At 38.1% G+C, this 24,237-nt stretch overlaps 1 protein-coding gene across 1 annotated transcript in view; it reads right to left on the reverse strand.

Moving 5' to 3' along the window:
* Positions 1-1,849: 1,849 nt before the first annotated feature.
* The window catches only part of klhl4 (kelch-like family member 4), a 28,021-nt gene continuing 5,633 nt past the window's right edge, over positions 1,850-24,237 (reverse strand). Inside the window, exons 2-11 of the mRNA XM_088431802.1 lie at positions 17,272-17,439; positions 16,360-16,496; positions 15,760-15,956; positions 10,602-10,814; positions 9,979-10,165; positions 9,678-9,902; positions 6,780-6,942; positions 5,418-5,630; positions 4,399-4,570; positions 1,850-4,190 (exon numbers count right to left, since the gene is read on the reverse strand). Coding sequence (XP_088287928.1) covers positions 4,131-4,190; positions 4,399-4,570; positions 5,418-5,630; positions 6,780-6,942; positions 9,678-9,902; positions 9,979-10,165; positions 10,602-10,814; positions 15,760-15,956; positions 16,360-16,496; positions 17,272-17,439 — 1,735 coding nt within the window. The 3' untranslated portion in view covers positions 1,850-4,130. The remainder of the gene's footprint in view (positions 4,191-4,398; positions 4,571-5,417; positions 5,631-6,779; positions 6,943-9,677; positions 9,903-9,978; positions 10,166-10,601; positions 10,815-15,759; positions 15,957-16,359; positions 16,497-17,271; positions 17,440-24,237) is intronic.

The following is a 24,237-nucleotide window of genomic DNA, read 5'->3' on the forward strand; positions in this document are numbered from 1 at the left end:
GTAGAACAGCACCCTCTTTTGATCACTTACGATATGATAATGTCACCGAGCTGGAGCGTGTTCTCCTGAGTGATGGCAGAGTAATGCTCCTCCATTGTAAATGTTGCAAGGCGGAACCCTCACGGGACAATCCAGTTGAATGCATGCACTTTTTAATCATCACACTTCATAAATGAGTTACAGCAGGGGCGGCACTTTGCCTTGGGGGGAAGGGGCAGTGTGCACTGTTTGTGCGTGCTCGTGTCCCATTCACATTATTAATCCATGTATGATTATTAATTATTAATCCATATATAATGACAAATTTTGAAGAAACCGGATGCTCTCGTTATTCCAGTGGGGCAGACAATATAATATAATATAATATAATATAATATAATATAATATAATATAATATAATATAATATAATATAATATAATATATTATCATATCATATCATATCATATCATATCATATCATATATCATATCATATCATTTCATATCATATCATATCACCCATCCATCAATTTTCATAAATGCTTGTCCTCACAAGGGTCGCAGTGTCTATCCTAGAACAACAAAAACTACCTTAAGGTGACGGTAAGAAGTTGAAGGAGGCCCACGACGGAGCCTAGTGGAATCCCGCCTCACTTGGGAATGACAAGTGGCGCCAGATGGTATGCATCACCACATTTCTCTCACTTTCACTCTGGAAGCAAGACAATGAGCGGGGGAAAGGGGTCCAATGACTATGCCATCTCCAATGGCTATGCCATGCATGATCCAGTACGGTTCCTGTTGGGAAATGGCGGGGGTCAATTTGATGTTTGATTATTTAGGTGACTAAGAGAAATGTGGAATTGGAACGTGTCGGAACCCACTGGCAGCCCAGTGATGAGGAGGCCAATGGCATTCACCTACGCTGTGCTATTCTCTGGGGAACGAAAGGTTGACTTACATACAATCATGCACTCAGGCTCTCTCTAGTGGCGAAAAAAAAAGAAGTCACTAAATTAAATCTATAAATGTGAATAAAATGAGTAGTTACTTGAAAAATAGTCTTTTATCTTGAATTTTTAAAAAACTGAACAATATTCAAAGTCCTTCAAGAGCTACCTTATATGTAGCCTGTTTTGTTTTTTTAATGACTATGTATCGTAAGGCTTTTTTTGGACCATCTATAATACAACATAGGATAGCAAAATATGAAAAAAAATAAACAAGATACATTATGACATTTCATAAAAAAAAATGTTACTTGTTTTTTTATGTTTATTTTTAAACACCTTAGAATACATGGCTGTTTGTTTTTTTTAGCTTACCATAAGTAGTGTTCTCTCCTTCCCCTCCCAACAGAAAAGAACACAATGTATATTTTCACAGATTAAGAATAAAAGGTCATATTTTTCTGTGGTAAAAATAGATACATGGCTTCTTCTTCAACCCCTCACTATACCAGTTTTATTTTATTTATTTTTGTAATGCTTTGGTTATTTTTTTTTAATGGTTTACCATTCATTGTTGTTAAAAAAAACACCTTACTATACAAAGTCCTTTTTAAAACATGTTTAATATAGTAAGTACTACACTGAAGTCATTTTCGCAGGGGGTAGGTTATATTATTTCTACAGCTATAATGTCAAAAGACTTCTTCTATTTTAAATCATGCTTTTAAAAACTCTGGATAGTACAATGTTATTTTTTTAGGAAAACAGCCATACAAAAAAAACCACACATTATGATGTTTTGTTTTTTCTTTTTATATTGGTTTTGAATTTACGTCATGGAGTGAATAAAATGTCTATTATTTAAAAAATTTAAAAAAATACTACTTTTTAACAAAGTTGACTAATGTCTGGTCAAGCAAAAAATACTGTAACATGAAACAATGTATGACTTGTTTAAGAGTACCTGTAGCCTTGCAATCGTTTTTGTGATTCGGAGATGGCCATAAGTCAAGTTTGAGGGCTCTTCAGCTTCACTCCGGATTGTCTGCTCAGAACACCATGTTGCAATACCGTATGTGTCAAGAATTTAAAGCATGCAAACTATCAATCCTTGTATCTCTTCCTGGATTCCATGTAAGCAAAGTGCTTTCAAAAGGAACTGCAAGAAGACCTCAACGGGTGGATGATGTAATGTTGGCCAGGGCAAACATAGACCAAAGTCCATAAACTAAACTTGTCCTGACACAAAAATGAAGATGTGTCAATTTTATTGTGGTGTGCTGTCACAAAACAAAAAACAAACAGACAAAAATATAGTCCCTTGTCTTCTGTTCTAGGACCTAGAATCCAAATTTTACAAATGAGAGGTGGCACATCTTTTGACTGGTAAATTGTGTTATACCTTTATTATAATCTGTTAAGTTTTGTAGGGCACATGTATCAAATTCATGGCCCGACTCACGTAAAACTCTAACAAAATTTCTAATTGGTATATGTAATGTATGTTTATATGTAAAAATAAACAGCCAGAAAAAAAAATGGTGTTAATACAGAGCAACCCAGTGATACAAGAATGATGCATGATGATATTCCACTCTATTTAAATTCCAACTCAAACAATGAACAGAAGCCACTTCATTTGAGATGTTTAGAGCAATTAATTTCCTCGACTTCAATGATGAATAAATTTCAAAAGGTGCGGCAATATTTCATTAGTATCCAATTAGATTGGTCTGACCTCTCTCACATACCTTGGAAGGATTTTTTCAAATATGTTGTGAACATTATAGTAGTTAAATTATGTTGGCGTTATAAAAATAGAAAAGGAAAATAATGCACACAGCACTTTGTCATGAGTTGTGACAATGTTTTTGTTGATAGTTTGTGTATTTTATGAGACCTACAAGTTCCAGTATCAAACGTTTACATATTCTTTGTTGACACTTGACAGTGTTTTGTATGCAAAATCCATTTCCACCAATCTTGAGGAGGTTGTTTGTGGAGGAGCTTTGAAAACAATTTGGATGGTAAATAATGAGCAGGGAGGGAAAGAGATAAGCAGGAGGAGTTGGTTCTCAGTCTGTTGATGAGACACTCATGCTCCGTATATAAATTGGTGCACCAGGAAGAAAACTGACAGTGCCGACATGATAGCTCGTGAGGCCGTTTCAGTAAAAACGTTTCATTTGTTTTCTCAAAATCTGTCGACATCCATCTAGAAACATGGATTTGAACATGCAATTAACTTAAGTGATTATATTCAGAAGTTAACATGCTGTACAAAATCATGAATAAAAACATAGAAAGTAACATTCATTCTAGAAAGCATATTATAATAACAGTTAAATGTTCTTCTCGTTTATTTAACAAGCTGACTATGAAATTCAGTAAAAACACATTTTTGGCAATCTGGCCTTGGATATTGCGTCATAAACTTGAACAACAAGCGCTAATCATCTACCCTCAAAGGCATGTAAAGAACGCATAATGTAAGCTACGGCGATTAAATAATACATTCGACTTGTGCACATAAAAGAAATAAGAAGCATCAAAGGGGACTCGATCAACGCAATTGTAGGAATATGAAATATCAATATGATATATCTTTTGTGATTCACAATTCTGTAAACCTTTTAGACTTCTAAGGACAAACAAATCACTTTGGTGTTCTGTAACGCTACAGGCTAGATAAGGAGCAACTTATTTGAATACATTAGCCACCCAAAAAGCGGATTACCTTTCTGTGTCCTCATTATTCACAGTGACGTGTTTGTTTGTGTTTTTGTAAAGGGAAAAAAGTAGCCCAAAACATAGCGTTTGGACCATAACTATGGGAAAAATTGTGTCTGTGACTCTGCAGTTCAGTTAATGTGTTCAAAATGTAGTTTTACAAGAGCTTTTTTTTTTTTTTTTTTTTTTGTCAAACCAGAATAACAAAGCAATACATCAACCTCTTGGCAAGCTGCTAAAGCTTGGCCAAGACTATGAAAAGTGTTGATCGGTTGAGAATGTCAAGAATGCACATTCCAGTTTGGGAGCGGGTCCTCCCCAGTGGGGCCCGGTCATGTTTTCTTCCCTCTCAAAAAATCTGGAAAGCTGAAAGGATTAAAAACAAGTGTCTCTCAGAGGACGCGTCCCTGTTGTTTTGGTGGTCGGCTCTTCTTCATTTGTTTATATCAAGCTAGGCTGGGACAAAAAGCGCTCAAGGCAGTTTCACCACCACCACGCAAGCACCTGCCCTGCCAATGTTTAGAGGGACCTCCTGCAGAACGAAAAATAGGTTAACATGCAGTTTCTCATTGGACGATTTCGAATGATCCCAATATGCCTGGAATGCGATGAATACGAACTCAGAAAAATATCATCGAAAACCGTGCTAAAAACAAATTATTATTGAATTGTCATTGCTCGTAGTGAGCTTGGGTGTGACTATTGTGATGGTTAAAATAATGCAGAACTCAACAAAGTACCTCAGTCCAGTCGTTGTTCTGGGCGTCGTATGACTCAACGGTGTTAAGGTAGGATTGGCCATCATATCCACCCACGGCGTACAACCTGTCACCCAGCAAACAAACGCCCACCGCGTCTCGTGGAACGCTGAGGGAAGACACAGTAGTCCACGTGTCCGTCTTGGGGTCATACCTGAAATTTGGAAAGATAATAGATAAAGTTATGCTACTGTTTCTGTAACTTACTGAATTACAGATTCAATTAAAACAATATATGAACACATTCACTGTCAGCTCACTTAAAATGGATTTTTGACGCTTAGAGATTTTGTTGTATAGGTAGCGCTGTGTGTTCATCCCCTTATTTTCATAATGTTTTCAAAGTGCAAACATTTGATCCATAAAACGGTGAAAAACCGCAATTTTTAATTACATTCCCAATTTGTGGAGACCATTCAAGCATTTAATTAAAATTAATCTTCAAGATGATTAATGGATTTTCAAAGTGCAAAGTCAATACATTTCGAAAGTAACAAATGAACAAAAAAATGCTAATGTGCCTTAACAGTTCATACAAGCCAAATGGATAACTTAAAAAAATATATTATAACTGTCAGGTGTCCCTCAAAACACTCATATTAAAAATGTATATAGATATACACATATACATTTCTTTGTTCACGATGTAAATTTCTTCATTTTTTTAAACATAATTTCTTATACAAAAGTGCTGTAAGGATTTTGCACATTTGTATCTAGAGCTGAACAAGGAATTACTGTACTGCAGTTTCTTAGGTTTTGTTACACATCTATTAAATCCACTAGAGGGTGCTAGACACCTTGAAATAGCTGAACTGATGGAAACGATGACCTCAAGATCATCAAGCTGAGGAAACAGTTTATCTTTTGTTCCTGTGAGAAAGTCCTTAGTGTCCACACCCATGACTGAATTCCTCGCTCACACTTGGAAGAAATTCAAAAAATGTGCTCGTCTAACATTTCTCTGTGCATGTTCTCTGGAGGGAAATATTTTCTCCCACCTTTCTACACAATCCGAGAGACGTGAACAGTGGTTGGAGGCTGGGGCGTCGTGTCCACCCACAGCATACAGAAAGTTGTTGTACGTGGCAACACCCACTCCTCCTCGTCTCTTGGCCATCGGGGCGCACATGCTCCATTTGTTGGTGTGAGGATCGAAGCACTCCATCGACCTCAGACAAGAGCTACCATCCCGACCACCTACTGCAAACAACCTAGGAATTGAAAAAAAAATGCAAGTCCCATCAGTGATAAGAAAAAAAGTGGCAGGAATGATTCAAATCAGCTGTCCCACTATAGAGAAGCAGCATTTGTCGAAGTATGTTTCTCTCAGGAACGATCATGAGTGCCTTGGAGTGGGGAGCTCCAAGCCCAGTAGCGAGACAGTAGAGGCTTGAAAAGGAAAACTGTTTCCTTGTTGTCTTTTTTGACCTAGATTTAGAAATAACTCCACATTCACTCCAACACAATATTATAGACACAGCAGCAGCATTTTTTAAATTGTATTTCTTTTTTGGGGAAGAAGGGGGGAGCAGAATATTTAAATTAGGCTGAGTGCTTCCATGTTACATAGTTCATATAGTTGCATATAATGCTGTTTTGGATGAAAAATGTTTTGATAGGTTAAATATTACACATCTAATATGTTGTTAAAGCATGTTCAATAGTTGTGTAACTACTGCACACTCCAATTCATACCTGTTAGAAAACTACATTGCTACCAAGGCAGTCAATCATCATACTGTATATGTATGTGTTTGATTTTTATGTTTTCGTTAACAAACTGAATACTAGGTTTTATGATCATTATTGTGGCTATGACAGTAGATTTTTGTAACAGGACTAGAACAGCCAAAATTTGACTTTCTGCTCACCCAGTATGCAGAACATACACGGGCATTCATGTGAAGCACTTCTTGAAACTTCAGTGAGAAGTGATCTTTAGATAAAACTGGGATTGTTACTACCCATTTTCGTTAAAGCATGCAGTTATATTTGACACCTTCAGAGAGCTTAAAAGGTAACAATATATCAATTAACACATTGTTTGAATTTGATTGGAATCTTTGTTTTCATTGTTTCTATAAGATAAAATATTCAATACAACAATTGTAACGGAGTAACTGTTTAAGGTGCACCAATAATCATTTACAAAGACTGTTCCAGTCCTCACGGTGAGATAGTCTTTGTTTTCTTTACTTTTTCTTTTTTTCTGTCAGTTTTCATATTTTCCATCAATTCCATCCCAAGGCTAGAAACAAAACAGCAGATGGTCAGGAAGTTTTTTCTCAATATATTGCCTAAATCAGCATTTTGCCATGCACAGACTGCCGGCGAGGGTCAGGAAAGGCCAGGCAACTTACTTCCCATTGAGTGCGGTGACTCCCATGGTGCACCGTGGTGTCGACATACTGGCAACATAATTCCACTGTCGGGCCTGCGGGTCCCAGCGCTCCACAGTGTTGAGATAGCTCCAACCGTCATGACCGCCTACAGCGTACATGGGGCCCTCCAGCACAGCAATACCTGAACACATTGAGCCAAGACAGATGCTGTGGGTAATAAACTGAGAGCTGGGCATGACAACATGCAAGTATCTCATACTTGTAAAATAAACTTTCTCTGTACTGCAAAGGCCTGTCAGTTAATGAATGCCGTACGTAGGTAGTTCCAAATGTTAAAAATATTTTAAAAACTACTGTACATACTATATCATCACCATAGATGCCCCCTCATACTACCATCATTCATATTGCAAAGCAGGCATAGCACATGTATTTGAATTTTCTGCTAACAGTCCCCGGGTCTGGGTATGGTGTAAACTATACCGTTAACGCAGATTATCGAAACGATACCGTGTGTCTTGGTTGATCTGCATAGCCCTGCCTCCCTTCCAATCCATCATACCACAGGGCGTACACATTCAACATGAGGCCTTCTAGCTGGCCTGAGTGTCACCATCTCATGATCTGAATCACCACAGGGCGTACACATTCAACATGAGGCCTTCTAGCTGGCCTGAGTGTCACCATCTCGTGATCTGAATCGCAACTGTCTATTAAGTATATGTGCCCATTCACTTACAGTGCACAGATGCCCGCACTGTTGATTACGAAGGCCTCGAGCAGATGGCATACAGACTGGCAATATAAGTTTGCTGACCTCTGATTGGATAATAACTCAACCCTAAAAGTACAACACTGGAAGGAGCGTAACCAAATGAATATAATTTATATGTATATATAAGTTTAGACTGAAGTTACTCCAGTAAATAGCAGTTAGAAGACAATAACTGACAATAATTGTGATTAATTACTGAAAGTTTTGCAGTAATTTCAAAATGTTTAATCATTTTAGAGCACTACTAAAAACATTAGCTTTTATTACTATTCGTACTGTTTTTACTACTTCTACTACTCTCCTGTGTTTTTCTCCTTCTAATGTCACTATATGTGCTATTAATATTATTTATATAAATGCTAGCTGTACATACCAGAAATTCTTCAATCACTGCCAACATTTTATTCAGCAGCAACACTTTTCTCAGCATTAATGCTTGCTCGGTGCATAAAGCCAACCATAAACCAAAGAGGAAGCCAGAACAGCGCATAAATTGTGAGCTACAACTGGGCAAATCGTTTAAAACGGGAAGACAATGAAACAGTCTTGTTTTTCCTTTGTCCCAACTCACAGAGGAAACCCCTTTTACGACAGCTACAACAGATTTCTAAGAGTTCAGTCGTGAGAGTTGGATTATTTTGTGGGAAGCAGAGAACAATGCCGCACTTAGAGAGGTCTGAATAAAATCAACACTGTCACCAAGAAGCAATTCTGAGGGGTGACGCTCTCTTTTAGTGCGGTTTTTGAAATCAAAATAAGTTGTTTTTTCTTGTCGGCAACCGTAAAGCTCGCAGCAGGCTCTGGGACACCGGTAAACACATAGCTCAAATATATTTAGCCTCAAAATAAGCATGGCACAATCAGAGCAGGCACATATTTTGGGCTGAGGGAAACATCAAAGACAACCCAGGTGACGTGTAAAGTGTACTCTCGCTCATGCTTGCTGAAAGCCCGGACCCCACAGAGCTTTGACAAGATCTCGATGTTCTGTTACCCAGACCTCTTTCAACTGTGAATCAAAACGCTTCTGATATGAGATTTGTCGGGCAGGGAGGATCGCAAAAGAGCCGGGACAGCACTGCCCACCATGCTTTGATCGGGGAAATGGAAAATATCAAAGGTATATCTCCAAAGATATATGTAATATCAGGTTCACAGCATGCCAGCGGTTACCGCTTGGAGCATGCATGGAGAAGGTGTTCTGTATTGCTTTAAAACTTTGTTGACTGGTTGAACAAAAACATGACATGAAAGAAAAGTGACTATTTTGAGGTTTATTTGTTGGAAATTGAATGCCAATAGGTGTTGTCAGAAAGATGAAACACTAATGATGTAAATGACTCAAACTTGATTAATGATGAGCACTGTATACATTTGGCACACTAACTTTGGAACGTATCAAATTTTAGACATTTGCTTGGACGTGATCTGCGGCTCGTAAAACCTTTTCTTATACCGTACACAGTGTACATATGTTATGCATAAAAAGAACACTTAAAAAGACTTTTTTAGCTGGGGAGGTTATGCACATTCAAGTAGGGTTGCCAGTAAGATGTAAATTTTTCAGAAAAGCAGCCCTTGCCTTTGACATTTTTATGGTTAGTTTTTAATAGGTGGAAGGGTTTTTTCTCATTGTGGTTTATTTTACACTACTGATCATAATGAGGAAACTTGTTGAAGAAAAATAATTACTGACATGTTTTTACTGTTTTTTTTTTGTTATCGGTTTCCTGAATAACCAGAAAATGCAAGGATTTTTTTCAATGAGAATTTCCTATGCAGTTAGTGTCAGTCATCCAGTAACCAAAGGGTCGGCTGTTTGAATCCCGCTCTGTCTGAGTCATGTGTCGTTGTGTCCTTGGGCAGGACATTTGACCTACCTCACCTTCAGTGGTTGGTTGGAGGAGCCATAGTCAGAATTTGGCAGCCACACTTCTATCCGTTGATCCAAATATTGGGTCTGTACTTATTTTACCCACTATTGGGCCCAAACTCCACTTTTAAAGCTTCAACAATAAGTGTCCTCATTTTCCCAAATACTTATAGAGAATCGTCAAAGGCAAAATTTCTTTGCACTTTGTCACGGGTTTCAAATCCGAAATGAACGAGTATAACATCAATAGGAGCCCAAGCCCTCTCACCAAGTCCATGTCGATGTGTTGACATGGGTGGCATTGTGGACCAAACTTTATTGACTGGATTATAACACTCCACCATGTTGGAGGTCTTGAGCCCATCTCTTCCGCCGACCACGTACAACTTGTTGTCTATCACGGCCACACCAAACTGCAGCCGGCGTCCATTCATAACTCCAAGTGGGACCCAGGTGTTGGTGCGCAGGTCATACTTCTCAATGGATGTTGATCCTAAAAGGCACAAAATCCCGGTAAATCAATTGTTTTGCAACCAGTGGCTACTTAGAGGGCAATTGTCATACTGTACCTTTGGTAGCATCCATCCCTCCAACAGCATAGAGTGCCCCCACTGTGGACTTTCTGGGTTTGGTTCTTGGGCTCTGGAACATGGGGCGGCGCTCAGGTAGAAGATGGTACTTCATGGCCTCCATCAACAGTTTTTGGCATTCCAGATCATCAGAGAACATCTTGTTGTTTTCCAGGTCAGCGATTAGCTGATTTCAAGAAATTAAGAACATACACATACACTGTGTGTGAGAAAAATAAAATCACAATTTAACTCGATTTATATAAAAATGTTAGGGATTTGATCATAAATGTTTATTGTCATTAACTACTGTTGTTTGCAATGTATTGTTATTCACATTGTATTGTCAAATTAATTTGATTAAAGTTATTGTAAAAAGAGACACTTTGAATATTAACTCGATCAGGGGCAAAATGCTGGATGTGTTGTTTATAAGAAAAGTGGTTCCTAACTACTTAATTGTGGTTTAAAACAAGCTTTCAAGCAAAAATTGCTTAAAAGGTAAAGAATACGGCAATCTCTTGCCTTTATCTTGTTCAAGCCATATAGAAGGATTTAATGCAAAAAATAAAATAAAGCTTTTTACATCATATTAATGCAGATAAAAAGTCATGACGTGTCACCTGCGGAGGAAGAAGAGGCAGGCGAATGTACGAGAGGAGCACTCCCAGGTCCTGTTGTCGATTCTGGACGTCGTATCTCACCCACATCATCAAGGCCTGAAAGATGGTCTCCTCATCGGGCACGTTGATGTCATCACTGGACAGCAGCTTAACTATCTCGGCCGTGGGTAGAAGAAGAAACTCCTGGTTTTGAATGACCTCCAGAAAGTTTTCCTGGTTGAAGGGACGCCAAGGGGACAGATAATCATCAGTCATTAGACCAGAAACTACGCCTGATCGCATGGGACCGTGCGTCTATTTTTATTACTGCAGCAAGAAGAGCAACGGCAGGAACGCACAGAGAGGAGCGTTGAGGCTTCTCCAGACTATTTCCTAGATGATAACAGCAATGACTTATGCTCGGGTGCTTGAAAATCCAAAGGCATAGATATAACTGTCACTTATGAAATAAAATGTCGGAGGCGGCAAGCGGACCTCGGAGAAAGCATCTCCCCCTGAAAATCTTCATCAGCTTACAAAGCACTTTTGCTGCTGATCATACATGACACCATAAAGTCCTCTATAACCCCTTTTAACGAGCGACAGAAAGGCCTTGCATTATCATCACGCAGCTGCAACTTTTGGCGTGGAAGCTCTTCACTATTGCCCTCCTAAAGATTGATCTTCCTTTTACTGGCCTGCAGCCCAGGCCAATGTTACAACGTTGCAAGGCAACCTTTTCAAGGACACTATCTCAGGGCACTTCCATTAGAGATGATGTGATATAAAACGCCCCGTGTACACGCCTCTGTATTATCTTATCACCGTGCCTGAGTCCAGCCAGGAGGATTTAAACACGTTTTCTCTTGGAGCAAAGCATTCATTACTAAGCCGCCTCGGTGGATGCTCAACAATTATCTAAAACAAACGCACTATTGATCATTAACGTCCAGATTACAGTGTGCCGCTAGGCTCCATCAACAGAAAAGGGCTGGAGCGCTAAATACCGCAAGCCTTAATGAAAAGAGGGATGTGCATTGATCAACTGTGGTTACACTTGATGGAGAGACTCTTTGATGTTGCTTTCGGACCAGCAAGTTGTAATTACCAGGCTGACAAGAAGATTGAAAGCTAAACATTGTTTGTTCCATAATGATCTGAAAGGATGGGATTTCAGACACTTGTAAACTCGCTGGTGGGTAAAACAAGAGCAGGGGGAAATGATATGCATCGATTGAAGCCTTGCAAAAGAAGAATCGTGGAGCAAGCTTGCTTTTCTGTGACAGTGCATCCACCAGAGTTACAACTTGTTATTTTTCTATATAGTTGGATGTATGTTTACAATACAATAAATGACATTAAAAGTTATTCATACTGGTGTCATTTGCATTTGTGTTGTAATTACCTTTTTGCATTTCACTCATTTTTATAGATATAATAGCAGGACAAAGCTAAAATTGTAATCGGATGGGAAGCAAATACTATAAATAAAATAAGGATTATACTTTTGTAATAATCTGCATAATGGTGTCAAATTATTTTCATGCTTTATATGCTTATGTACAGTGTTTTTTATTTGCATTGATTTAGCAGTCAATGTCATGCTATCATGGAGTATATCTTCTACTCTTATGATACGATTCGATTTTTGGATCTATGATTTAGTTCAGAATTGACTTTCAATTCAAAATGACTTTCAATGCAAAATGATGCTTTACCTTTACAGCACAAGGATTAAATAATACAAAGGGGTTTGTATTGTGTTAGTGCATCAACATCTTAATTTTTTTGACAAATAAACATTAATTTAGTGAACTACAGGAAAAATAGCAATGTCGTTTACCAAAAAAAGTAGAGCCCCTAATGAATGAAATGATTCCATAACCAATAGTGTATCATTAAGTGAAATGAAGAAAAAGAAGGTAATTTACTTTCCAAGCTATTCAAAAAGACCAATAAATTGAATGCAGTTTTTACATACTTAAAAAGATATGTGCCTCGGGAACTTATCCAATTACACTTATAGTGGTGCAGAAAGATAATGAAATATCTATTTTAAAAGCCCAACTGATACAATCACTTTAACCATTGACATTGGGAGCTTTTCACTTTATCACTGCAATTTCCTTTAATCCACCAGGTATGGATTTTTTTTTGGCCCTCACGGGCTAAATTTTCCAGTTGCCTCTGTTTTACCACACTGCAAAATAAGTTCTACTTTTGACTACCCAGTTTGTATCACTTCACTTGAATGTGATTAAGGCTTTTAACTGTGAGTAGAAGTAATTTAACTGTTCTTCTATTGTCCTATTAATGTTTTAATAGCATTTCCACATGCGGGATAAAAGTGTTCTTCGCTCTCCACTTGATTCGACCAGTCACAAACTGTTTAATAACTGACATTGTACGTCCTCGATATGCCTATAAATGTCCGCTGTCAAGCAAATCGTCTTTAAGATAATAATAATAAAATTAGGATCTATGCATCGAGACAATTGAAAGAGTGTTTCTAAAATGAGCCAGGAACTTTATCAGTCAGTAAAAACAAGCTTATTAAAACAAAATTCTCTCCGCTGCTAAAGCAGAGGACAGACTTCCAGGAAGGCCACAGATCTTTCTGCTCATTACCGAAGCGATTGAACAGGAAGTTCAGCCATCCTGTGCAGTTTGATGATTAGATTAACCTCCCGATCCCGGAAACGGGCTTTGTAAACAGGCAAGCAGATGTCCTTTAGGAGATAATGTGTACCCCACGCTGTCACTCCTGGATGGCCAGCCAAGACCTTATCTGACAAGCATGTGTATGAATCTTAATCCAATGCAAATATTTCTCTCTGAAATGTAACAGAAATCCAATTTTGCCAGGTCGAGCCGGTGCACTAATCAATGTGCAGCTACATGGTATCTCTTTCTGGCAGCCGCTGAACTAAATTAGATAAAGTGAAAGCATCTAACTTTTCCATTTCTATTCAAATGTGCATGTCAACCATTTCTCTGCAGAAAAATTAGATTATATAAATAACTGAGACATCATCTTTTCATTTCTTTACAGGTTATGACAGGTTATTTGAATGCAGCTAACCTCAAAATAGGAGATGGTCACAGAAGACGAGTGCTACAATTATCTGTAGACTACAAAGGAATGCGCTGCACTTCATGACATTTATTTCAAAAAACCTTTTGTTATGGAATGGTTATTGAAATGAAAATAGTATTTTTGTTGGACGAAAAAATATGCTGTAGTTTAAATATCTTAACTCCACTTTAACACTAACACTTTAATAATAACTATTACAACTGTTACTACTGCAGCATGTATAGAACAGTATATTAAATTGGCTCCCCGTAATTGGGGTTCCCCCTCGTTATTAATCCTTTATATTCACATATTATCACTTTTGTGTTTATTTTTGTAGAATGAAAAGTTAGTTTTGTAAAAGTATACATTTTATATACTGTAGGAACTGTTGTAGGATCAAATTTAAAGCTGCTGCAAAAGAGAGAGCGCAGCTGTCTGAAAATGTGATGTTTAATATAGTAAACAACTGAATTTTTCTTGTATAGTATTACATTTTTTATATACTTGCTTAGATATCGCCCTTACCCATATGCAGTTCTATTTAGGTTTGCCCATGTATGAGTTATAAGGACGAGCTTAATCACCTGTCAGACGCAGCTATTTTTGCCCCAACTAAATCCCACCAAATTGGCCTGCTTTGCCTCTGATGTTTTCTCACCTTGATGTTCGTCCTTAGCCTTGCAGTGTCCATGGCCAACCTGCAAAGATGCCGAAGGAGCTGCTTGACACTGAGGTGTCAATCACAGTGTGTGGCAGAATTACAGTAGGGAGGTAAATGAGGTGTCTATTGCCGAATTCTCTGGAGATGACTGTTGATTCCATTTTGTCTTTTATGCGCTTAACAGCTGCATTTAGCTTGAAAATGGCAAATTGATTGGCACATTTTTTTAAAATACCTTTTATTTAGTTGACTCTTTTCCATTGCATACTTTCATAGGAACTTTCAAATGCTTATACATTTTTTGTTCATGTTTGTTTTAATTTTGTTTGTGACAGTTAAAAGTACAAGATGTTCAAGCAATCAGCCTAGCAAGCCAATCCCCCTTTGCTGAGAAAATGAATGTGGGTCTGGAAAGCCTCTCCTTGACCGCTGTCCAGCCTGGTTCAAAACAAGCCGTGCAAACAAATTTGTTTATTCTCTGTGATGTATTTTTTGTGAGCAATGTAACTTCAGAGTGGGAGCGAAGTCCGTCCTCAGAACATTCAAAGTGGACGCGCTTGAAAGACCATCGTTTGTTTCATTCAGCGTTAAACTCGGTGTTAAATGACCAGACACAGGGACACTTCTGATGAACCACCACCATGAATCATCAATTTTTTTAGCGCAGCAACGACAGAAGTCGTTCACGACTGTGTCTAACCATGTTGAATTTATAGCGCCACTCTTTGCCCCTTGGCTTCCATGCATCGCTTTTCTGACTTGTCCACTCTTCTCTATTTGGTTCTTCAACTGTCTGTTCGGTTAGGTCTGGGCCCGCCTCAAAAATGTGCTTCATGGTGACTGTGCCCAGAGTCATTCTCTGGTAAAGTGATGAGTCTGGTTCCCTAGTGAGGAATTCCCAAGTCTTATGGGTTTTTTCATCACTAAAATGCAACACCACCTTGATATTACATTACAAAGTCTGAAATAAAAATGTACTTTTTTAATCTTTAACAAAATGCTTGTATTTCAAAGTTTCTTGACTGCACCTACCTGCCTTTATATATCAAGTATTTGTAATGCATCATGGAATACCTAATATACACTAAAAATAGGACAAAATAATCCAATTATGATTCAAAAAAATGACTGGCCCATTTTTTTATGGAAAGCTGAAGAAGTTGAGAGCACAACATAGAGAGCCGAAGAACTTTGGAGACATGAGTTGGACATATAGCAGGAAATACAGACAGATGAAAATCCTTAACAAAAAAGGCTGGGAGTGAGACAAAACGGAGGAGGTTTTTTTTGGTTGTTTGTTTTTGGCAAAAGTACTTTGTTGGCCCCTGTTGCCTTTATTGTGATGGAGCATAATTATTGTATTTGATCACTATTATTATGATTGTAATGGCAGACACAATACACATTTCTATTGTGTTGGCGTTTATATATTTCCTTACCATAGTGTAGTTGTGAGCAACGTTAAGAAGGTCCACACAGCCCTGGGCGTCAGCAAAGGAGCGTATTCCCAGACAGTTGGAGGGATGAAGCTGCTTCATCAAGAAGTTGCAGCAAACCTGGATGACTTGCGAGAGCTGCAAGAGGCAAGCTGCCGCCAATAAACTCTCGATGGTCTCTTCTTTCAACTCAAGGACACCTGCAATGTCAGAGTGCGCAAGCTGTATATTTTATGCGACCACTAAATGTGGCTGTGCTGGCAAAAACTGTAATGGCGATATAGTTCATCCGTAATTTATGCCATTTTACCACAGAATAGATAAAAATGAGCATAAATCCCTTTCCTAGGTGTTAACATTCATGATGTCATAAACACAGAACTGCTTTTTTAAATTCCATCATAAAAGTCAAACAAATTATCATAATAACATCATGTTTTTAATTTTAAACACTTAAAATACACCGGGAAAGGAGGCCCTTATTCACATGTTGAAGAATTGTGGAAGTAATAAGATTGCATGAGGAAGATGAGGATCACGGTCGCATTCCAGGGATCTCATAACGACTTGCAAGAGCTTGTGAATGTCTTTATGAGCACTCACCAGTGTAAGCGAAATGAACCAGGGAGGTCAGGGCATCTGGATCCACCCCCTCCATCTTGATCTCCTCCTGTTTGGCCTCCCTCACGTCGCTTGTGAACATTGCGGCAAAGTAGTCGGAGACGGCGCTCAGAACCAGTCTGGTGCGAAGACAAGTCAACTAAGGCTTGAACGCACGTCAGCGGGCAAGTCGTGTACATGCTAACACCATGAGTAAAAGTTGTTTGTGCATTCAAACATTAATTGGAGTATTATTTTTATTATACTGTAAGTGTAGATGGATGGATGGATGGATGGATGGATGGATGGATGGATGGATGGATGGATGGATGGATGGATGGATAGATAGATAGATAGATAGATAGATAGATAGATAGATAGATAGATAGATAGATAGATAGATAGATAGATAGATAGATAGATAGATAGATAGATAGATAGATAGATAGATAGATAGATAGATAGATAGATAGATAGATAGATAGATAGATATGCCGTGTCATTTCTCTTTAAAAACGGCACAGGAAAACATAGCTTCTCATCTTAAGTTTCAAATTGTGTTTCCTTCAACCAGTGACCCGAGAGCAAGATGTGCACATATTGACACGCCTGTGCTCTGGAGTATAGCTTTGGATCCCAGTGTGCATCTGTGTCTCAAATGCAACATATCGATGTGAGAGGGCAGAGGTGTAATTAGATCACAAGCAGTAGTTTTGATTTGTTTGCGCACTGGTGAACAATGTGTTTGCTCATCTCGAGGCTCAGCATTCTCCTAAGGATTATTTGATTTTGATTATTCCTCAAGAAGTAAGGTCAGAGCAAAATCGAACCTTCATACTGGAAATCTTAATGAAGTTTTTGCATTTCACATCAATTGTAATGAAATAGTAAATCAAAGATGAGAAGACTACCGACCTGTGAGCTGGTATCTTGTGATCGCCCGCTATTAGTAGTACGTCACACAGTTGCTTATGCTGCAGGTAGCTCTCCATCTTTCGGAAAGTCTGCTCGGCATGATTTGTGGCCTGGAAGAATTCGTCGGAGGAGTTGGTGTTCATTCTGGCAAAGGTGGTCAGAGCCAACCTGGAGAATAGAAGCAAGATGAAAGAGGACTGGGATTATGGACTCTGAACCTCATTAATTTTCTTTCAGTGCTTTTTTTTTCCTTATGAAGGTTACAGCAGCCCTCTATTTTTAGAATAATTTCACTTTTAATCACATTGATGTAGGAATCTCTGTACTAAAACCTCAACACATGTTGACCATTAGTCCTCTGTGCTGCCCGCTGACGTGATATCAACCTCTAAAAGTTTCAAGTATTGAATTTGAATGTTCAGTGCTGGCAAAAGCATGTAGAGTATTTGTGTATGTTGATCCAGGATCAAATACTCCTTAACCTTAACCTTGTCGTAATATTGTTCATTTAGTAGCTGCAGTAACTTAGTTTCCTCTTGTCCATTTACCCATGTCCTCTGCTATCCAAAATAAAAAAAGGCAAGCATAGGAATGATGGAGGAGAGGGACAGTATGGCTTATGTGGCACTCATAAATCAGCTCTTTTCTGGTGCTTCTGCGTCTTTGTAAACTGAAATTAAAACTGTTGTGGACTAAACTCCATGAATAAGTGGATAACTAAGTATCCCAGTCCAGTGGGACAAACTGCGGCACATTCCAACCTTCCCTTTAGAACGGGCCTATGTTTATCTGCCCGCGCACAAATGTGTGCCAATCACAGAGAGACTTAACAAGCGAAGACGTTTGTTCGTCGTCGCATTGTGAGAAAGCCGCATCTCCGTCTCCGCAGGCTACGAGATTACATGCTGTTTCACCAGCGTCCCAGTAATCCCTCTGACGCGTGCCGAACAATGCAACCCGGTCGCTAGGTGCCCTTCATAAAGCTGGTCCATTCTGACATTTGGGCTTGTTTATTCCGCAGCACGCAAAAAAAACTGCAACATATCACAGAAGGATTTCACTGTCATCAGCACTGCGCCTCTGCTGTGTGAAGACTGATAATGATTGAGAAAAAAGTCTTTACTATTTAAAGCCTGCTTTGTCATGCAAACAGGTTCATTTACTAGGATTTGGGTCCTATGAAAAAAGTGTCACTTTGGCCCGACGCTACCAATCTGTCCACCTTTACTTTGTACGCTGGGGAAAACTTGGCATGAGAACATTTTTTTTCATCAAGTACATAGATGTGACAATATATTTATTTATATGATGTGCACCACATATAAAGACCTACGAAGGAAGATACAACAATATAATGTTAGATGCTAAAGGTGTGATGCAACGGCCAACTTCAAAATATAAACACTGAATAATACATGGATGACAATGCAGTTGGCATTCTATGCTCTTATTTTAAAATCGGACTTAGTAGCTGTGGTTGTGGAGTGACGAGTTTGATTCCTTGTGAATTTTATTGACATCACAGAGCTACCCACCTTAATACACTATCATTAAAACACATCAAATTTAATTACTGATTAAGGTCTTTCATTGTATGATATGGCACAAGACTTCAGCATTGGTGCTAGCCACGATTGTATTGTATTGTATCCAAATGCAGTTACACATTTTAAACTCAGAAAGAAAAAGTCTATCGAACATTTTTAACTGCAAATTTATTTGGAGTAACAGTCAGTCTAATATGAGTTTACGGTCCAAAGATGTGCAGCACGGTTCACCAAATGAATGAAACAACAATTTTTTTCTTGATTTGTTCTTATTATGCTGACAAAAGCAACACAATTTAGCAAAATTATATTTGTTTCAACTTATAACCAGTTTTGTTTTGGCAGCGCAAAGTATTGACACATAGAGACATTATTTAAACAGGTTTAATATAATGAATGTACGTTATTTAGGTTATGTTATTTAGGTTACGCACAAGTATAAAGTTAGGCTTAGTATCTAACTTTTCTTTCTGAATTCTTTCCTGGTCACAAAAATCTGTCTGTTATATGTGCTTTTGAACATTGCTCTCCAGTCTCTCCAGGTCAGTCTTTATTGTATTCGTTATGTTTAAGTGCAAAGCATAATAAACAGCGCTGTCATGATATATTATCCCCTAATGACTGCTTTATCATGGATGGGCGCACCAAACAAGACGGAATAACAACGTGGTCATAAAACTGAGATGCATTTCCTTTGTATCGGCTCTGAGGGCTGCTAAAAAGGAATTTTCATGCATGCTCATCTCTCCGACACTAATTGCGTCGGCATCGCATTCCAGAGGACGGTAAATTTCTCAGAGGTGTACATTTCGCTTTCAGGAGTGGGTGGAATCATCAAAGGTATACAGCCCCATTTTATTGAGGCACTAAAGCATCGCTAGACCCGACTCAGGGAAATGACTGTGGCCCACTGCAATACATAGCATATAACAAACCGATTCGCTCAGTCGCTATCAGGACCTGGGGATGTCTTTTGTGGTGTCCAGGAAAAAACCACAGTTCACTTGAGCCAGTATAAATAGTCTGATTGGGCAAAAAGCTTCAACTGTATTAAAACCTTCAGAGAGTATTGTCTTATAAAGCAAAAGTTGTGCAGAAAAGCCAATATAAGCAAATAATCCTTGACAAATGGACTATGTATCTACAGAAGCGTTGAGTTGCTTATATAGGGAGTAATTTTTTTTGATTTGGGAGTATGTTCAAATGTGTTTGAAAGTACGTTGACGGGTGCATACCTTTTGTTATAATGGGAAGAATGCCAAATGGACATAATAAAATATAAATGTCCCCAAGAACATGGCGGCTTAAGCATTTCTCAGGAATTTTGGAATTTATAACTGGGTTAAGTGACAAACCGCACAGGTGGAGATGAGTACAATATCGGATTAAAATGACAGATGAAATATCGTGTTTTGTCAGGCTTAGTCAGTCATTTTGAAAATGTCTTCATCATTTGTCGGTCCGTCGGCAAAACGCCGGTCCATCCCAGACGTACCGACAAACAGTCCGTCAGTACCGATGAACTGCCCACTTCTGCAAATGTTGAGGACAAATGCTGAAAAAATATGATCAAATCCATACGGTATGCTTGAATGTGTTTGCAAGACAAAACTCCATTCTTTTGAATACAAAAGCTTCCTACAGTTATCTTGTTGAGCTCCACAAGGGACTCAAATCATTTGAAACATCCCTCAATATACTGCAGAGCAGTTTGACACTCATGCAAAAATGTTATCTTGCAGATATTTTTTTGCTTCTAACCATCTTTTCTTTGAACTTTATCATGAGTCTTTATGCCTCTGCCTTCAGGTCTGTGTGAAACGTTCTTAGGTGATGACGCCCAGCAATATCTAATCTATAGAGAGACTATTTAAATAATCTCATCTCATGTCATTCCTGTGCTGCAACATGCAGACTTTTCCCCATATTGGATGATTCAACCCAGATTTGACCTGCTGGGCAAAGAAAAGTGAGTCAGTCATGTTACCAGGGATTCTCAGTGAAGCTTTAGCTGCTTCCCAGGCAGAAAAGTCAAGCCATGATTATTTGCCACTGTGGGCTTCTAGACAGAGATTGGGTTTAGCTTTCAAAAGCCTCATGCCGTTTCTACTGTATATATTTCATGAGCTCCTTCCACCTCGGCGCACTGGCAGTCGTGCATGCTGGAGTTGTGTGAGTGGGGGAAAAATAGTACATACCTTCGCTGTTTATTAATGAGATCCAAGCTGAGAAGCTGCAATGAGGAGTGCTGAGAAATTGTCTTTTTTGTTCCGTAATTTCTTTCATTCTCAGTGGTTAAGGGAAGTTTTGATTGCTCTTAGCTTGTTAGTGTTGGTAGAGAAGATATTGTACAATATAACTAGATTGCAGTGTTTACAAATATGCTTTCACAAACGGACTTACTCCACGTAAACTTATACATGTTATTACAACGCACTTTCCAGCACAGAGATGAATCTTGAGTGCTTAAAAGATCTTGACCAACACATCAAACATATCAAATCTGAAATTTTATGAGCATATCAAAGAAGATCGAACTTGAACTACAATTATTAGCTAAAGTGCTCTCAATATGAGAGAAATGGAAAAACCAAGCAGTCCTCTTCCAGTCAATGTTTCATTGACATGCTTTGACGGATTTTAAATAATTTGAACACATCTGTTGCTCACAGATCAATGTGTTTGTGTGTGTGTGACATCCTGCCTTGCAATGCAAATAAATGATGGCTACGTGCCATTGTGAGTCCAAGGGGCCTTTCTGTTGAAAATGTAAGCTTGCCACATGTTAGCAGTTCCTCTTATAGAGCTTTGACTCCTCTAGCAAGAGAATCATCACAAAATGATTCATAGCTGATGTCAAATCATTAGTCAATGTCATACTTTGCTTCCTGTTCCTAATGTGCTCTGCGCTCATGATAAATGTACTGGATATGTTTAGTTAGATGTTACTCATTAGGTTCTTGTAGTTGGAGAGCAGGATTGAACAAAAGTTATTTCTATTTCTATTATGAGATTGTTTTATTCCATCATATTTTGATGATTCATTTCTTCTAAATTTATTGACTGATTGAAACTACTCCAACTTCAACGTTTTAAAAATTCACACTTATTCTTCTCATACGGTACACTATTCTCACTCAACATTTTTCACCCCTAAAAATTGCAATTCATTACCAATGGGGAATTAAAATGATTTATTCCCAATGGAAATTCTAAATGTTGAGTCACTTCACCATGTGATGAATATTTCCACAATATTTTCATAGCAAAACGTTTACATTTTTCACCAGGATATTGTAGATTTTTCACCAACAAAATTTTTCAGTCATCTAAGGGTATGAGCCTGGTTTAGGATCTCTGTTAAAAATCTTGAGCTCATTCAAATCACCTTGGCAAGAATTCTCAGAATCTACATTTTCACTAACAATTTACATGTGTTTTTACCTATATAAATTTTCTTAATCCACTATTTTTTCATCCATCAACTGTTCTCACATTTTTGGTTCCAAAAATGCACACCCACTCCATTCCTTACATCTGACATTTTCAACATGCCATATCAAATTACTTTTACTTTCTGACCAAAGTTTCATTCCTACAACATTTTTTTAAATTTAAAAAAAGTAAAAGTCTCATTTCTTCCTTCTAATTTTCATTTTTGACCAATTCATGGCCCTCCAAATTTAAACAGTTTAGTTAATACCTAGTTTTCCCCAAATTTCTAAATAAAGAAATGTAATTTTTTCTCAACTTCCTATCATTCATTATCTCCTCACATAATTCCATATTGTTCAATATCATATCATAGACTTATAATTAAAACTTATGCTGTTATATATCATGAATCTAAAGCAGGGGTGGGCAATTCTGTTGCTTGAGGGCCGGTGTAATGTATGTTTTCCAGTTTTCTTCCCCCAAAACACTTGATTTAACCACGCCTGTTATAAAGCATTCCACATCAATCCACATGCATTCATAAGTTTTCATACAGCTCATCCACATTTCCTCTCTCTGAAAATTGCTTGGTTTGGTTAAAAAAATAAATAAATAAATGTTGTGTTAAATTAATGGGTACCAATCTATGTATTATAAGTCATCAGTTTATTTATTTTTTCAGTTTATTACACTGATCTATGGCTTAGTGATTCCTTTCAATGCAAATGACTGGAAATGAGTGCCTCAGGATACTTCAGAACTGAGTCACGGCCTTTCTTAATAGCATCCATGTAAAATTCATGAAAAGCTGTGTAAGGGATTATTTTCTTTGAATTAGCTCAATTTGCCAGGGTGAAATAGAACAGATGCTAATTTGTACGGAAAAGAGGGAATGCGTCCAGCATGTAATTGGCTACGTATATATGGAAAATTGTTGTATCTCTTCTCAGGTGAAGATGATGACCTTATAATAAAACCAATGTTATCAACTATGCAATATCCTGAAGGCATTTTATCCCCAGACATGTCATCCTGATCTGACTTGGCAGCATGTGCCACACATGGTGATGCTTGTGGCGTTCGTTATAAGCCCTCCAACAAATATCTGACTTACTGCCAATGACATGGGAGAGGCGGCGGTATTTCTTTTCCAAGGCGGCGGAGAGGGAATTGAGATATCATTCAAACTAACAACCGCTGACTCCAACCTCTGTTAGTGTTTATGTGCAAGAGGTCAGGGTTTCCATTCCATTCAGGTTAACGGTGGCTATATATTGTGTGCCAACTATGGAGCCTGTTTGGATGAGGACAGGGCATATAGATATGTGGCTGCATTCGACACAAGAGCGGGTGAAAGCGAGATTGGCTGTGACTTACTCCACCAAGTTTGACTTCGACACCAAGGTCAATTTATCAACTTTACTTATGAAGAGCCACTACTGTATGTACTTACAGTATTAGTGCATGGAGTACTGTAGATGTTGAACCCCAGTCCTCGAGGGACTGTATCCTACATGTTTTCCGGTTGGCTCTCCCCAACACACTGATTCAAATGTTTAGCCCATTATTAAGCTATACAGCCCATTATTAAGCTATTTACCCCATTATTACGCAAACAGCAGCCTGAAAATGAAGTTCAAATTTCATTGAACTTCATATTGTTTTTAATTGCTATTGCCAGCTTTTTGTTACCATTCTTTTTGAAACTACACACTTTTTGTGTGTTGTCTACATTTCCTTGTAATCTACGTAAGTGTTGTTTAATTGATTTTACATCTGAAACAATACTAAATGAAAAACGATAACTGATAAGTAAACTGGGGGAAAACATTTTTAATACGCTTAATTTTATCAGATTATTTGATTAATCAATGAAGTACAGTATTCCATAGAAAAATCATGATGATATTTTGTATGTTCGTTTACACTTTAAATGCAAAATGAAACTATAGAGGTTTCAGACTCAAACCCAGTTATATGACAT

Source organism: Hippichthys cyanospilos, chromosome 13, assembly GCF_059441005.1.
Source record: "Hippichthys cyanospilos isolate Australia breed blue-spotted pipefish chromosome 13, RoL_Hcya_1.0, whole genome shotgun sequence".
Taxonomy (NCBI): Eukaryota; Metazoa; Chordata; class Actinopteri; order Syngnathiformes; family Syngnathidae; genus Hippichthys; species Hippichthys cyanospilos.